Here is a 16813-nt window from a genome sequence, read left to right on the forward strand (position 1 = left end):
CCCACCGCTCCCCGCCCCCCAACCACGAGATATCTGTGCTCTAATCCTGCCCTCTTGAGCATCCCTGATTATAATCGATCAGCCTTTGGTGGCCGTGCCTTCTGTTGCCTAGGCCCGAAGCTCTGGAATTCCCTCCCTAAACCTCTCCGCCTCTCCACCTCTTTTTCCTCCTTTAAGACGCTCCTTAAAACCTACCTCTTTGACCAAGCTTTTGTTCACCTGCCCTAATTTATCCTTATGTGGATCGGTGTCAAAATTTTTGTCTTAAAATACTCCTGTGCAGCGCCTTGGGACATTTTACTACATTAAAGGCGCTATATCAATATAAGTTGTTATTGTTGTTGAGGACAGTTAACATATTGTTGCAGTGCGATGGGAGTTGAAGGGTCACGGCAGATTAGAAGCTACCGTGGACCTGCATAATTAGAGCAAAGTAGCCGAGGGGTCTAGGAATGAAAACTGCAATCCCAAAGTAGTAATGCTGTGCATTTCTCCAGTGTAACCTTAACTAGGTTCATGAGCTAGTTTGGACTATACCAATGTATACTGTTTTTAAAAACTGAAAATGCTGGGAACACTCAGACGGTCAGGCAATCTATGTGAAGAGAAAAGCTGAATTAGCGTCTTGGGTGTGGACAGTTTGTCAAGACTGTTTTCATGAAGGGTCCAGGCCTGAAACGTTAACTCCTCTGTTCCCTCCACAGATGCTGCCTGACCTGCTGAGTGTTTGCAGCATTTTCAGTTTTCGTTTTGGATTTCCAGCATCTGAATTTTTTTTTCCCCAGTCCTGAACTGAATTGAATTGTACCACAAAAGGAGCAGATAAATGAACCTGTAGGTTATGTAAACTATGTCTTGCTGTGTTTAATTAATTAAACTTAAAAAAGGCACCAATTTACACGACAAAGACGATCACAGTATCAGATTTCATTGGTATCATTTTAGACTAGAGTATCAAAAATGCAAATTACATACAAGAAAAACAGACGCATTTTAAATGCCGTGTGGCATATACGCTATAACATTGCTGCCTGAACCATAAGTTGATCTATTAAAACCACGTTGAAAATCTGATCTTTATAGCAATTTCTAAGGACTGTATAGTTTAGTATTTATAACTACAGGAAACTTTGGTTTATCCGGAGGTTAACTGTCCGGAATGCTCGAGCCACCGGCAAAAATCAGGAGCCGTTTCGTTAGTTTTTTTTTCTTTTTGTTGCTTTTTTTTCCACCAGTCAGGCTCTGCAAGGTCTCGCTGAAGCTGTTGCTAAGCTACAGAGACGCTTGCAAGGTGCGGCCGACTGTTTAGAAGCTGTTGCTAACAGGGTTTGTTGCCAGATACGGAGCTCAAAATCTCCATATGTTTCAACATTAGCGCTGGTTTGTCTGGCAGTTTTGATGGGACAGCAACAGCTCGGTCCCGTCGGTGCCGGATAGCACAAAGTTTCCTGTAAGTACTTTCTTAACTGTATGATATAGTTTAGTTATGGACCGATTCTCTTATGCACTCAATGGTCCTCCATTATATCCTGTAGTGGTCTGTTCTGGTGAGGTGTTGGACAGAGTGCTGTATTTTCCCATTAACAACTTCCTCAATCTGGTTGTTGCAGGATTGTTGCAGATGTTTGAAATCATTCTCAACCTGGTGGTGCTGATCTGTGCTGCAGCAACCCAAAGTGCCTCTGCAGGCTTCGATAGTATTGGAGGCTTCGGGAGTGCCTATTATTACAACATGGGTTATTCCAACAGTGGATTTCTAAATCACGAAATACAGCAGATCGGCGAACTAGATGTACTGTACAACAAGATGAAGTCGGCCACTGTGTACTGTGCAGTAGGGCTTAGTGTTCTTCTGTTTGCTTTTGCTGTGGCCTTTCTTGTTGGCGGATGTGTAATGCAGCACAACAGATCCTTCATGCAGCACAGTATATTCTCAAACTTCCTGATTTTGGAATGTGTAGTAAAGGCTCTTGCAGCTGTGGCCTACATCATAGGAGTGGCGTTGTACCTTCACTTCATTCATAAAATTAATGCCACTGATATGTGCAAGCAGAGGGAGTCGCTCTACAATCGACATGGCTACAGCTCAGTAAAATGTGACGTACTAGGCACAGAAGTTGCAGTTTCCATCTTTGCTGTGATGCTGATAATTGTTTACATTGCCAGTGTAGCGTTTGGAGTTTTGGCTTACCGAGAGATGCAAGCGGCACAACCAGAACAGACCAAATCTCCAGGGACCTCTACTGTGCGGAAACATGCTACATCCCCTGAGACGGTGCCAATGAAATCTGACCTTTCATATATATAAGCTTGAGTTACTGGTCCAAAATTAAAGCGTTCTTTTAGTAATACAAACAGCAAGATATACTTGCTTAATTTTAGGTTTCAAGGTCTTGGTCCCTTTACCAGCCTGCAGCCAGTTTAAGAGGCAAGAACTGCCAACTCTGTCAACACACCAACCTAATGACGCTAATTTTGTGGAATAAATTCTGTACGTGAATATGCAAAAGCATAATCGTTCCGCATTCAAAAGCTGCAAATCAGTTAAATTCCTGCCTGGGTGACTGCAGTTGCTACCTGAGTCTTAAATAATGCTTTCACTTGGGCTCGTGGGCTTCATCTACAGGCTTAATTTTGACTTTTTAGAGAAAAGGGGAACTATTATTCCTGCACTGTTGAAGCATACTAAATGGCAGGACAGCTAACTTACAGCATTAATGTGCACATGGGCTGGAGTAGGGTGGACATATGAGGCTTATCGGAGAGAAGGGAAGAAAATCTACTGTCTATCAAAATAGTTTTTCCTATCATTTCATGAATACTGACTGCAGGCTGATTAACGATTAATTTGCATCAATTATTCTTTTTATTTGGTATCCTTTTTCACTAAATCAGGGGTGTCAAACTCAATTTACGTGGTAGGCCTGGTCCGACATCCCGGTACTTGCCGTGGGCCTCCATCAGCAGAAATTATTTGGACACACTAGGGTAGAAATTAGTATACGTTTTGCCTGGTTTTTTTTGGGGTGTAAAATGAGTTCAGCGTGTCCCAATTTCTGGAGGCGAGGTCCTGCACCTAATCCGCACGGCGGAGTATTTAATCACATGGGTCCTCACCGTCTTCAGGCGTACCTGGCGACTGTCTGAAATCAGCGTTGGATCAATCTAAATACGCAAAGAAGGGTCCAGCGCCTGTTTGAGGACCCTTCTGCAAAATCTATGGCCGATGAGGTGGAGCATGTGCCGTGCAGGCTCCAACTCGTCTTTCCAGTTCTACAGTGGTCCTCAAAGGGGCCGCTGAAGAAATGTTAGGGGAAGTTTTTATTACTTCTCCTTCTGTAGAGCGTGGAGGACGAGGAGGAGGAGGAGTGCTCCTCGCAGCTCCACAGCACTATTGTGGCCCGCTGCCAGCCAATACTCAGCCCTCCTGCATCTCCTCCACGTATTGGAGCATGCGATGTAAAATCAGGGTGCAGCTCCTCACACGCAGGGCGAATCCTCGGTCTCCGTCACTTTGTTCCCCATTCGCCCCCGCAGTGGTAACGGTCATTCACTATTCACCCCTTGACTGGCTGCCCCTCTCTCGGCGCCGCTCCCACTCACCATGCTGCTACTTCTGCTCCTGGCTCTGCAGGAAATGCTGGGCCCTATGCCTACCCCATTCTCCGGTCCTCTCTTTTCCCCCATGCCCCATCCTGAACCCCAATCGCCCTGACTCCCAGTCCCCAGTTTCCCCCTCTTCCTCCGCCCAAGTCCCAAACTGCCAACAACCATTCCCTAGTCTCCTTCCCTCCCCCGAGTCCCCATATCCAACCCCCAGCCCCGTTACTCTCTTCCCCGGTCCCCCCCGTTACTCTCCCCAGCCCCCCCGTTACTCTCCCCGGTCCCCCCCGTTACTCTCTCCCTGACTCCCCCAGCCCCGATCTCCCAGCTCTTCTCCCCCGTTGGAAGCAGTGCCCAGAGACCCGCCACAGCACACTGGGTGTGTTTGACACCCCTGCTCGAAATGGTTGATGACCTCATCATCTAATTGATATCCACAACTGCAGTCATTGGACATGTTGTAATCAGTATGTGTTTGAGTTCAGCATTTTTTTTACGTGGAACTCCACCTCCAAAGCTGCCCCATCATAATCTGGCAATCACTTTCAAATATTTTTGTAAATGAAAGTTGAGGTTAATCATCTTTTTAGAAGTTAATTTATCTCCCTCTCGCCATACTACAAACTCCCTGGTGAAGAGCATGTCTTGTTTCAAGGGCACCACAAATGCTGCTCTTGAACCAGATACTGTGATTGGGTAAGATGGTGTAGGAATAAATTTATCCAGCGACCCTATTTATTTATTCCTCACATCTGTCTGGAATTACCCACCTCTTGCTCGACAGTGATATAATGGAAAGGTTCCCTCTTCACGATGCTGAAATTTAATTCTCAACAAAGTATAATGGAAGTTAGTGCTATGTTATGGATAAGTTGGACACTGTTTCTTGCCCTCTGTTTCAAAACAGGATGTGCACATATATGCCAGTAGCCTCTTGCATAACTGCAGTTTTGTTGTTGAAATGATTGAGATGAGTTGAACAAATTCATACATAAGCTATTAATTACAGAAAGAAAGTGATATATAATGTAATGGTTTTTTTATGCATTTGTAAAAGCTGCATTTCTTCAACCTTTGAAGTTGGGATTTCTGAAGGAGATAGGTTAACAATTTAGACAGACTGGATACAGAATACTGATGCAGTCTTTTGTATTGCTTTGTCAGAGTTTATGCAGTTAGTTTTAGGCGATTGTACGCAGTGAGGCTCCTGACTAGGAGTGCAAACTTGTGAAATGACCCCCTATGTGTATTGGTCCAACTATCATTAACCCACTGAAGCGGCACATTGACCTGACCACTAGTCTTCTGCTGCATCTCAAATATACAGTGAGATTTGTTTTTGCCTCTCCAGCCTTTTGCAACCGCTTGAGGTAGCAGAGAATTCTCAGGGACATTCAATATGTGAAGTAACTTGCTTTGAAAGCTCTGCTGCAGACCAGTTGTGCCAGGTAGCACGGGAGGTTCCTCCTGCAGCAGATGCCATATCTGATTCATAGTGCAGCTAAGGTAAAAATAAAATTTGTAGGCCTGGATGTAATTGACACTATTGCACCGATCATGTCATTGTGTTCTCATTTTGATATATTTCACCATTGCAGCACTATCCCTTCAACTTGGGTCATGATGCAATGGTAAATATATTTTTAAAGGCCAAATTTCCTACAGGGCAAAATGCTAAACAATTGCTAATATGTTGGAATCCTTTGTAACCATTATGTCTTGATGAGCTCTGCTATTTCACTGTACATCCTGACGTAAGAAAACTACTAGGCACTTGGTCTAAGCATTAAACAAAGCTTTAATCAACTGTTTTACAACATGGAGGTCTAGTTGTGTCCTTCACTAGTTCCTGTTAAAAACGTCCTGCGCAAGCTGGGCCCGTGCCCGAGTATTTATACTCCCCCCCCCCCCCCTCCCCCCTGGACAGCGCCACCCACAGGCTGCTCAGTATTATTTCATAAGTCTTTCTTTCATGAATGACTGATTCATGTCACATCCCAAGCAATTTCAGATTGCTTTGTTACATTGGAACATTCACCATCCAGCCGCAGGAACTTTAATATAAGAGCAATGATATAGATTTTTTTTTTTTTTTTAAAAGAGCAGTGGAATGCTCTCGTGTCAATTGAAAAGAAAAAGGAAAAGTTAACTGTTTGGGCATAGGCCCTTTGAAACTGGAAGATAAGCAAGCGTATTTTTTATAAGGTTTAGAGACTTAACGAGAAGGAACATGCTGAAAGAGAAAATGATCCGTGGCATTTTGGTCGGTGTGTGTTTAGCAGCAGGAGGTAATTCTGCCATGTACTTCTGTTTAGGTCAACTACAAGAACAAAGTGTGACTCATTTATCAATATTATCAAAATCTTAGATTACTACCTTAAAGTTGATGTCAGCTATTTTGTTTACATTCCTTAGTGTTATTTGGTGAATGTGTTGAGGCAGTGTGACGTGTAGGTGAAAAATTTATAATTTGGGGACTAAAGCTATATGGAAATATTGTATTCGTATCTGCTCCTTCGCTCTCAATATCGTCTGTTCACGTAGGGTTTTGCTGTACATTTAAGTAAAGCGAAGTATTTTGGAAATTTACTGTTGCTCTAATGCAAACATTTGACAACCTTGTTTATAGCTTCATTATGTTGGTAGTGATTTTCTTACAATTGTAACACAATGTGATTTATCCACGTGACTTCTGTTGGTGTGGGGAGGACACGCCAGACTTGCTGTTTGGTGTCCGCTTAGCAATGCTGGGATGTTACCGATCAAAATCAAAATTCCAGCAATTCATTCCAAATGAAAATTTGGGGAAAACTAAAACGGGAAAGTCCAAGAATGATGAAAATGTGCAAACAGGATACATAAAAGGCTGTTGGGAGGCAGCGGGGTGTAATACACAGCGATAGGATACAGATTTACTCCCTCCATTCTACCAGGGGCAAGTTTTTAATTTTTGGGGGATGGTCAGAGGGGAAATTGGACAAGTGGTCACCTTGGCTTCTTAATTGGATTACTGAGGAATGTCCGAGGTCTTCGACATTTTGGGAATGGTGTAGTTCCGTAAGGCTAAGGGAGGGGTGGGGGGAAAGTTGAGTGGGAAATGATATGTTACTGGATATTAGAGTCTTTGGGCTTGATGCTGTTTTTTTTTAGTATTTAACATTCACTGTTGAGATTTAGGATAGTAGAATTCCATTAATTATGTTACAGTTTATATTGTTAAAATATTACATTGTCCATCCCTGTAATTTTCAAGGCTTAATGCCATTCTACAGGGATTCTCATTGGTGGGGCTCTTTTCTTAGTGTCTGTGGAGGTACGTGGTGGATACACTGTTCTGCTGAATACTCAACTATATTGTCGCATTGCACTGGTTTACAATTTTGTTTCTCCAAGAAAGACAGTAGAGGACACTTCATGGGTATAAGAATTGCTTCATTCAAATGACCTATTAATTTAAAAAGAAATTAATCAACAAAAAAACACCTCCAGTACTGTATTATTAAACTTGGTTAATTTAAACTACCAAATAATTTGTTTGTTTAATTAAGGAAAAATACAATTTTGAATTAACCGGAGTAGACTCTATATTTTATGCTATAGGAGTGGAACCCTAAGGCCTTAATCTCAATCTTGCAGCACTTTTCATTTGTGATTTAAAATTGGTTTACAGATGCAGCACTTTATTGACCACTCGACAGCATTTTTCAATCCCACAGTTCAGTCAGAACTGCATGTTTATATCTGTCTAGAGCATTATCATCCTGTTACATATAGTTTAAGTTCATATTATGATCTTGCAGAGCCAATGGAAAGCACTCCATGGCATAAAGCTCACAGTAAAATGATACGTACACAATTATGGGTCAGTTTTCCACTTGCTTTATTAAAGAAGCTCCAGAACCTCATTTCATTTATTGGTTTACACAAGACCTTTTTTTAGTGGCAGTCCGATGGCAATATGGTTCAGATTTTGTACTTTAAATTGTGAGCTTTGCCAGACCAGAGTGGGTCATCTGATGAAATGGAAAGTGCGCCATTGTACCTGTGGACATTTACCTTCCCGATCAAGAAGGATAGAATAGATAATGCAACTAGCTGAAGAGAAAATGGGGCAGTATTTCAAACTTATTTTCACTGCGGTCCTGAAGTTTTCTCCCCGGTATTTTTAAGGCGCTGGCCCTTGCTGCAGTCCAATTCTACAAGTGTTGCCTTCCTGAAGTAGCGACTCTTCATGTGTAAGCCTAGGCGATGAGTGTCGGTAAACTGTTTGACTGGGAAGGGCATCATAGCTCCACCCAATCCTCCTTGCACAGTGCTCTGGAGTAGGAACCCTTTCTAGCCTAGCAGGACTGAGTTTTTAAAAGACAAGGTTAATGTTTAGAATCTCCCCCCCACCCACCCCCCCACCCCACACACACACACACACACTGTCCAGGGACGCGAGGAAGAGGCAGGCAGTCGGGGAAGACGGTCTCCCCCCCCCCCCCCCCCCCCCCCCGCACACACACACACTGTCCAGGGACACCCATAGCCGAGGAAGAGGCAGGCAGTCGGAGAAGATGGTCTCCACCCCCCCCCCTCCGACCACGCGGCACCTGGACCTGTTGATGGGCACCTTGACCAGACCCAGGAGCTGACCCATGAGGAGGTCCTCTGACCTGCCCGCTCCCCTCCCCACCAGGTGGCCGAAGATCAGGAGCGCAGGACTGGAGCGCAGCCAGAAGTTGAGGAGCAGCCCCTTCAAATAGTGGAAGAGGGGCTGCAACCTCTTGCACTACAAGTACACGTGGTAATCGGACTCTTCCAAGCCGCAAAAGTTGCAGGCGGGTACCAGTTTTTCCATTTGTAATTAGAAGTCACTCTTTTAACATCTAGTGGCAGAAAGTCAGTACTACATTATCTTCGCTATTTTGGCTTTGTGACCAAGATAAGAACATGAGTTTCTTCACTATGCATTTAGTACTAATTTTATCATAGGTGAATGCGCTGGGTGTAAGCGGGCAACTATCTGTATCTGCTTACTCAAAACACAGCTCTGAAGCCAAACTGTTGCATACAGTTTGTGAATTGTAGTACAGTAGTTGGATTAAGTTAAAGTACTGCTTTGAAAGCTTTTTGGATAGGTAGATTATAACTTTGGTGTATATTTTTAGAATATAGGCAATTAAAAAAAAAAAAGACTTTACAGTTTTCTGTATTGAAGATTATGCGGCATCTAGTTTTTTTGAGTAGTGTTTTGGTATCAAAACGCTCAGCTCGACTCTTCAGCCATCCCTCTTCACCGCTGAAGGATTATTTTTATTCTCAAATGTTTTGGTTAACTTTTTTTATAACATTTGCACAGAGTTGTGAACAGAACAATGCATACTCCTAGGAAATGTGTTGGTATAAACATACAATTTTAGAAAAATGTTTGATTTTTGTACGCAATGAAGAAATATTGTTCCATTTTTCAAATGGGATAACAAATCTAATTTTTTTTGTAAACTGTAAAATGTGATAGGAAAATGTTTGATAAACTGGTTTCAGAGATGCTAATTTTTGTAGTAACGTGTTGCGTATGAATGGGGGAAATTTGTTTTAAGGCTCGCACATTAAACTTGAGAACATAAATAGATTTGGGCGATGTTTGTATTTTAACTTCATACTGTATTTCGTTTAAGAAAATAAATTGTCTGCTTTTTACCCTTTTTATAAGCGTTCTTTATTGCATCTATTATGTAAAATTTGATAAAGGAAATACATTGTTGTCTCCTTAAAAGTTTAGAAGATCTTGCAAGAACTAGGTGGAGTAAAAGTGATTGATTGATTGATTGATTGATTGATTGTGGTCTGCATACCAGGTACTGAGTTCTCCAAAACCTTTCATTGCCAAAACAACACAGCACTGTTGAAAATGGAGAGATTGAATGCCAGAGGTCTAAAAATAGAAGAATTTTTCCCCAAGTACATGAGATGGAAAAATGTTCTAGTTTTGTTTTCCAAAAGTGTGTGTGTGTGTGTGTGTGTGTGAGGGGGGAGATAAATAGGTTGTTTTCCACTGCGTGCCTTGAATGCGGTGAGAATGGACTACTGTACCTCTGAAGAACTATGCTGAATGCATCAGCTCTACAATCTACACAGGCTCAGTGGGTAATCGTATGTTTTTAATAACAGAAATCTGCCACTTTTAGTGTTGCAAGCCAAGGATGGGAGCAAACGCACTAGTGGTAGGTCACGATGAAATTAATAACATTGGTCTCTTTTGTCACCAAGTTTTCAGTTTATGGCAGTTGTATATAATCTATATAAAAGTCAACAAACTTTGAAACTGCAGCTATTGTCAACAGATGCCTTTATCAAACTAAATTTGTGAATTAATTTAGCCACTGGCTACGAGGATCTGTCAAACCATGTAAACACGTGCTAATCATTTTATCAACCGATATTTTTTTAACACCCAATCAGTCAACCAGTTTGGAGAATTCATTGACAAATGTTGGCAGACTTCATGATCTTGATGTCTATACAATCATATAAAGCACATTGGCATCAAAAAGTGGACATATTTTAGGTTTCTTTTGGATTCATCAAAACCTTTTTGTATAACTTAAGGAATACAAAAGAAATGAACTATGTTCAGTTACAGATCACGCTTTTGAAAGTGCCACCATGCTTTAAAAAATGTCGTCAGACTCCGCATGTGTGCTTACACAGCTGTCCAAACATGACAATGTGATCAGTCAGTACAGAGTAGAGGTAAAACTCTTAATCAGTATCATCTCTCGATCCCTCTCCCACCCCCACCCCCCCCCATCACCATTTTAAATAAACTACAATAAAATTAGTTTTAAAATAATATTGTCAAAACTATATGTTTTATACTTTTTTGCTTCTGGATTTTTTTTCTATTTTGCTTTTCCATGTCCGCGCCCTATTACTCATATTTCTTGTGCTCATCGAGGTCCAGAATTTCCGCGTTGGAGAATAGAACACTTTGGTAATCAGTGTCAGCAAAATGCATGCCTAGGTCAAGAAGCCTTTTCATCCTGTTACACAAGATTTTATGGCTCTCCAGTCATGTGAAGCATCGCTTATTTATTATACTCAACATTTAAATAATGACTACAATAAGTTATTTCTGAAAAAACATCTTTAACAGAAACTTTTCTTTACTATGCCATTTATGTGTAAGCTAGTAAATAGTCATAGTCATAACGGCACAGAAGGATGCCATTCGGCCCATCGAGTCCGTGCCAGCTCTCTGTAAAGCAATCCAGTCAGTCCCATTCCCCCGCTCTATCCCCGTAGCCCTGCAAGTTTATTTCCCTCAAGTGCCTATCCAGTCTCCCCTTGAAAACATTGAGTGTCTCTGCTTCCACCACTTCTGTCAGCAGTAATTTCCAGGTCCTCACCACTCGCTGCGTAAAAAAGTTTTTCCTCACATCCCCCCCCGTATCTCTGGCCCAAAACCTTAAATCTGTGTCCCCGAGTCCTTGTACCATCAACTAGTGGGAACAGCCTTTCCTGTCTAGCCTATCCAAACCCGTCATAATCTTGTACACCTCTATCACGGTTGATTAATCAGTCATTCTTGTTTTTCTCCTAGCTGGGGGGTAAATGTGACCCAGTTGGAACATTTTGGATGAAAGTTTCCCCTCTGCTCCATCAGCGTGGACAGGATTCAGGCCCTGGCACCCCCCCCCCCCCCACCCCTATGTGTTGTAGTCCACTATAACTGCCAGTTCCACACAATGGGCACAAATCTTAATACTAGCTCTCACCCTGCCTACAAACTCCAGCAGAAGCCATCTTGTGCTATAATTTCGAAGTAAAAACAGCCACTGATTCACCATATCGCCCATAACCAGTGGAATGTGAGGAAAATACTTAACCTTTACAAAATGTAAAGATTTTATGTGATTGCATGGATTTAAAATGTTTGTGTTTTGTTCACAGGTGTCTTGCAGTTTACTGAAATTGTAACCAATCTCATGGTCTTGATCTGCGTGGCAGCTTCCCATTCGGCAATATCTGGGTACACGTCTATGGGAGGACTTGGGGCAGGTGCTTTTTCCATTGATTCGGCATATAGCCCTTTCCAAGGCACTGAACTGCAGCAGGTCCGGGATCTTGATATGCAATTCAGTCAAATGAGATCCCCTGGAGTTTATGGCGGGGTAACTTTTAGCATTGCTGTAGGTTCTCTCACCCTTCTCTTTTTAGTGGGCGGTGGTAAACCTCTTCACCGCATTTCCTCAAAACTTCTCATGGCTGAATTTGTGTTTAATATTCTTGCCTGTATCGGGTATATAGTGGCCGTCGGACTTTACCTGCATCTTATAATTACGGTAAATAGCACAGAAGTCTGTAGATTAAGAAACCGCTTGTATGCAGGCCGTGGCTACACCTTTATGAATTGTGATGTTCAGGGAGGAGATGCTGCTGTAGCATTATTTGGCTTAATTTCGGCTTGCTTGTATTGTGGAAGTGCAGTTATGAGTCTCCTGACACTCAGAGATTTGAAGAAAATTGGGAAAGATATGTACGTGAGCAATGCAGTCCAACATGACTTTGAAGAAGATGAAAATAAAAAGCGTACAAACCATCAGGAGGCTCAGACTGATCAGTCGCTGACGACCCTTGTATAAAGTAGCTAATTTAAGTACATGTTCTTTCCCCGGTGGCTTAGCAAGTTTAGCTAGTGAGTAGCTAAGTCATGTAGACCAGTATGGTCCCATGTTCAATCTCTGGCCTGTGTTGAGTTAGCTCATCTACTCTGGAGTGATGAAGGGAACGCTAAAATTGGCCACCATTCCCAGGGTTAGGAAAGAGGAAAATCGGTTCCACTTCTGATAGCTATGCAAGTTTGAATGTTAAGCGAGGACACAACCAGGCTTGGTTATGATGCCATAAAAACAGATAATGCTGGAGATACTCAGCAGGTCAGGCCGCATCTGTGAAGAGAGAAACAGAGTTAACCTTTCAGGTCGATGACCTTTCGGTCATCGACCTGAAACGTTAACACTGTTTCTCTCTTCACAGATGCAGCCTGACCTGCTGAGTATCTCCAGCATTATCTGTTTTTATTTCAGATTTCCAGCATCTGCAGTATTTTCTTTTTGTATTATTGGTTATGATGACGCCTGGGTCCAGCAGACTGCTGACGTAAGTCGAAGCTTGCATGCGAACAATGACTACTTGGGTGAGATACTGGAAGGTGTCTAGGACCAGTGGAACTGTATGCTTGCAAGGGCAAACAAAAAAAACATTTTAATTTGTTCCATTAACATGCTGAAAGAATGTGTTTTTAAGAATTAACTTGTACAGCTATGGTGAAGGTTTATAATCTAGATGTATATTTTTTAAACTGTTACATCACTTGGAGATGACTGTATCCACATGTTTAATACTTAGCTAAGGAAATGAATTGGAAGATACTAGGTTTTACTATATAATTGATGATATTACACGCTGTGGAAGTTATGATCCTCTACACAAATCAGTAAAATCAATTCTGAATGTTGCTCATCAAGTCATGTGATTCAGTTGTAAAAGCCTGCTGTCCATCATTGTCTGATGGCAATGAAATTGTAAGAAGTCCAGTGTTCATTCTGTACAAGATACAGGTGTAATAATACATCTGGGATTTGAGTCAATGTTGAACAGTTCAAGTTTCACTCATTTTGTCTGATGTCCTCTCCAGCGTTCAGTATGTTCCTACCTTAATACACTACAGAATATGCACACAATGATGAAGCGTGTCATGTTGCAACAGCTTAAAAAAATTAATCAAAAAAATAAGGTTAATCCAGTGATTAAATAGTGAATTTACTGAAAGTAGCGTGCTTGCGACTAGAAGAACCCGAATGATGTTGTTTTTCTGATCGGGCAGGTTCTCAAATTGGAGATGAATGGAAGGTGCTTTGCAAAAAGCTCTGTATGTTAATGAGGTGGAGCCTAATATGTCAAGTGTACAGTAAAATATTTGGTTTTGTATATGATCTTTATTTACTTGAGGCTTAGAAATAAAATGTCCCTTTTCCTAAGACTTTCTTGAAAATTGTATTTTAAATAAACTGATTTTCTGAAGTATGCCTTTCAATGTGTGTTCATGACAATTGAGTGGATCAAACTGAGAATTCTCCTGAGAGAAAGTATTGGTTCCCCATTTGTTCAAGCACCCGATGTGAATGGGAATTTCCAGTCATCCCATAGGGAATACACAAGGTCACTGTCCCGAAAGAATGTTGCAGCCTGTGTTGCCATCTTGATCAGGTAGCCTTCCACACTTTGCCAACCATAAGGCATTTTGGTCTGTGCGTCTAATTTTCCCCAATCATTGGCAGCAGTTTGCTGTATTGTTTTCCACATCAAAAACATTTTTTGAGCTTTTTATCAATTTTGTTTTTAAGTATTTTTTTTCCGGCTGTCTAAAATGGAATGCAGAGCTGTTTCTGAAGTTTGTTTAATCTGGTAGGGGAGAGTCAAGATGCTAAATTGAGGATCTGAATGGAAAAAGAACAATTAATCAGGAACAAATACTAACAATACACCATCCAGCATCAAGCACAAATTATAATTGTGCCAGGACTTGTTTGGATTCTAATGGGATTGAAAATTATGACCCCCCAAAGGCAGGGCAAAGATGAATGAAGAATGACCTGAGATGAGCCATCTTGGAGGGGGCAGGTACTGAATGGGACAGAAAAGTAAATCTGTACCTCAACTTCCAGGTATGCCAGGGCAGGAAGACAGCAAGACACCAGTTCAGGAATTTTAGGATGGATGTCTTTACAAGAGAAATGAGTACCGGAAATAATGTTTGAGACAAGGTCGATGTGTTCATGTGGGCAATAGCCAGATCCTATAAGGGAAAGAAGGTGGTAGTGTTCTGAAGTCTGAGATAAAATAGGCTGAGGGGGCAAATTCGCTCTTGCAAGAGTTGAGCTATATTGGGGGGAGCTAAGTCGTGGAACTGGATCGACACAGAAGCAGTAAATGCTGCAACAACATCAATTTGATTTGTTTTAGAACACAGAGGAGAGCTTGTTTAAAAAAGAAAACAAATTCGAGTCAACGCTGAAATGGTTACTTTTTAAAACGTTGAGAATTTGGAAGAGATGTCGCTGATTTTCTGACTGTGGACAGTGCAGTCCCAACATGCGGGACGACTTTCTCACCTGACTTTGACTCTGTCCCGGAGAAGTCTGCTCCACCTCTCTCTCTCTCTCCCCACACGCAAGTTTTGACGACGGGCTGGTGCGAGGAAAAGCGAAGGTGAGACAGTGCGCGGTGGAAGCGCAACCAAAACCAGGGCAAGATGGAAGTAGAAGAAGGAGAGATTGCAAACCTTAAAGAAGGGTAAGAATTGTTTGAAAAAATAAAAATAATTAGACCCCAGTAAGTACAGCAAAATGGGGAGAGAAGAGAGGAAATCCGAATCTTCGGCCCTAACTTAAGTTGAAGTTGTGTCTCATGTCGCAAGTGGCATTTGCAGAAAAAATTGACCAAGGTAAGAACATCATCATCAGTGTTGAGATAAAGTGAGTTGCCAGCAATAATTCTCAAGAGTATTGCAAATAATCGACTTCTGCCATATGGAATAGAGACACATCGATCCTGTGTTTTTATCAGATTTACCTTGAATGTTTACCATTGACAAAATTGCAAAAGATGTTTTTTTGTTGTTGTTGGAAATGAGGCGTTTTGGGGAAAAGTTCTTTTGCTTTTCAAGTAGGAGAGACTGAAAGAGGAAGAAAGAAACGGATTTGATACTAAAATATGGACTGAAGCTGCAAACATGTGACACACATGTTAGGGCTCCATCTCCAAACATAAAGTGAACTGGGGAATTGATTGTCCTTAACTCGCAACAGAAAATAAGCAACCACTTAGGTGGGTTTGGGAATGGAGGGGGTGGGGAGGAGAGATGGTTTAAAAACAAGAAGTAGAGCATGATAGCAAGGCCACAGAGCTAAGCTGTTGGGTGAGGTAGGGAAAGTAGCGAGCCGTGAAGCATGAGTCAATGGTAGTGGTAACAAGGAAAGGATTGAAGAAAATATTAGTCTGGCATAAAACAATAAGTGGAGAGAGAAATAGAGTTAACGTTTCAGGTCGATGACCTTTCGTCAGAACTGGAAACAAGCAGGAAAAGGAACAGATTTAAAAGCAAAGTTTAGGGGCTGGGAAATGGGGGAGGGGATGAAAGAACAAAGGGGAAGGTCTGTGAGAGGATAGAAGGCAGGAGAAAGAGGCATTAAGAGATATTCAAGGCAAGAGGAGATGGTAATGGGACAGGTTAAGAAACAACAGATGGCCCTAGATGGAGTGTGAATTGCGCTGGCAGGATGAGAGACAGCTGCCATGTGGGAAGAAATTTCTCCTCATTTCAGTCCCAAACAACCAATCGCTTATTCTGAGACTGTGACCCCTAGTTCTGGACTCCCCAGCCGGGGGAAACAACCCCTCACGATCTACCCTGTCAAGCCCCTTAAGAATTTTATACGTTTCAATGAGATCACCTCTCATTCTTCTAAACTCTAGGGAATATAGGCCTAGTCCACTCAATCTCTCCTCATAGCACAACCCTCTACCCATCCCAGGAATCAGTCTAAATTCACTAGAATAACACATGGCAGCTGTCTTTCATTCTGTCAGCGCAATTCACACTTCATCTAGAGCCATCCTTTGTTTCTTAACCTGTCCCATTACCATCTCCTCTTGCCTTGAATATCTCTTAATGTCTCTTTTCTTCTCCTGCCTTCTATCCTCTCACAGACCTTCCCTTTTGTTCTTTCATCCCCTCCCCCATTTCCCAGCCCCTAAAGTTGCTTTCAAACCTGTTCCTTTTCCTGCTTTTTTTCCAATTCTGACGAAAGGTCTTCGACCTGAAACGTTAACTCTGTTTCTCTCTCCACGGATGCTGCCCGGCCTGCTGAGTTTTTCCAGCGTTTTCTGTTGTTATTTCAGATTTCCAGCATCCGCAGTATTTTGCTATTATAAAACAATAAGTGCTCCTTTTGGATTTTTAGTAAAAAGCTGTGTATGGAAAAGAACCCAGGTGCAGAGAGAAGCTGTGAACAGGGAAAACAGTTGGATAAATTGTACTATGGCATCTTCCCCCCCCCCCCCGAAAGAGGAGTTCCAGTAGGTTTTCGCAAGCACCTTAAAGGACTTTGTTACCTCTTATTGCAAGCAAATCAGACTGGATGAAGCCTACACCAAGCAT

At 42.0% G+C, this 16813-nt stretch overlaps 1 protein-coding gene across 3 annotated transcripts in view; it reads left to right on the forward strand.

Moving 5' to 3' along the window:
* LOC147117818 (MARVEL domain-containing protein 3) overlaps positions 1 to 12565 on the forward strand; it is a 42606-nt gene extending 30041 nt beyond the window's left edge. For 2 of the 3 annotated variants that reach the window (XM_085989161.1, XM_085989160.1), the window contains exon 4: positions 11542 to 12565. In XM_085989161.1, the coding sequence (XP_085845287.1) occupies positions 11542 to 12233 (692 nt within the window). In that variant the 3' untranslated portion in view covers positions 12234 to 12565. Of the gene's footprint in view, positions 1 to 1610; positions 8091 to 11541 lie in introns of those variants that run through there. The other variant, XM_085989162.1, reaches the window with a different exon arrangement.
* The last annotated feature ends 4248 nt before the right edge of the window (positions 12566 to 16813 follow it).

The sequence above is a fragment of the Somniosus microcephalus genome, chromosome 5 (genome assembly GCF_052327205.1).
Source record: "Somniosus microcephalus isolate GS21.2 chromosome 5, FLI_Smic_1.0, whole genome shotgun sequence".
NCBI classification, from domain to species: domain Eukaryota; kingdom Metazoa; phylum Chordata; class Chondrichthyes; order Squaliformes; family Somniosidae; genus Somniosus; species Somniosus microcephalus.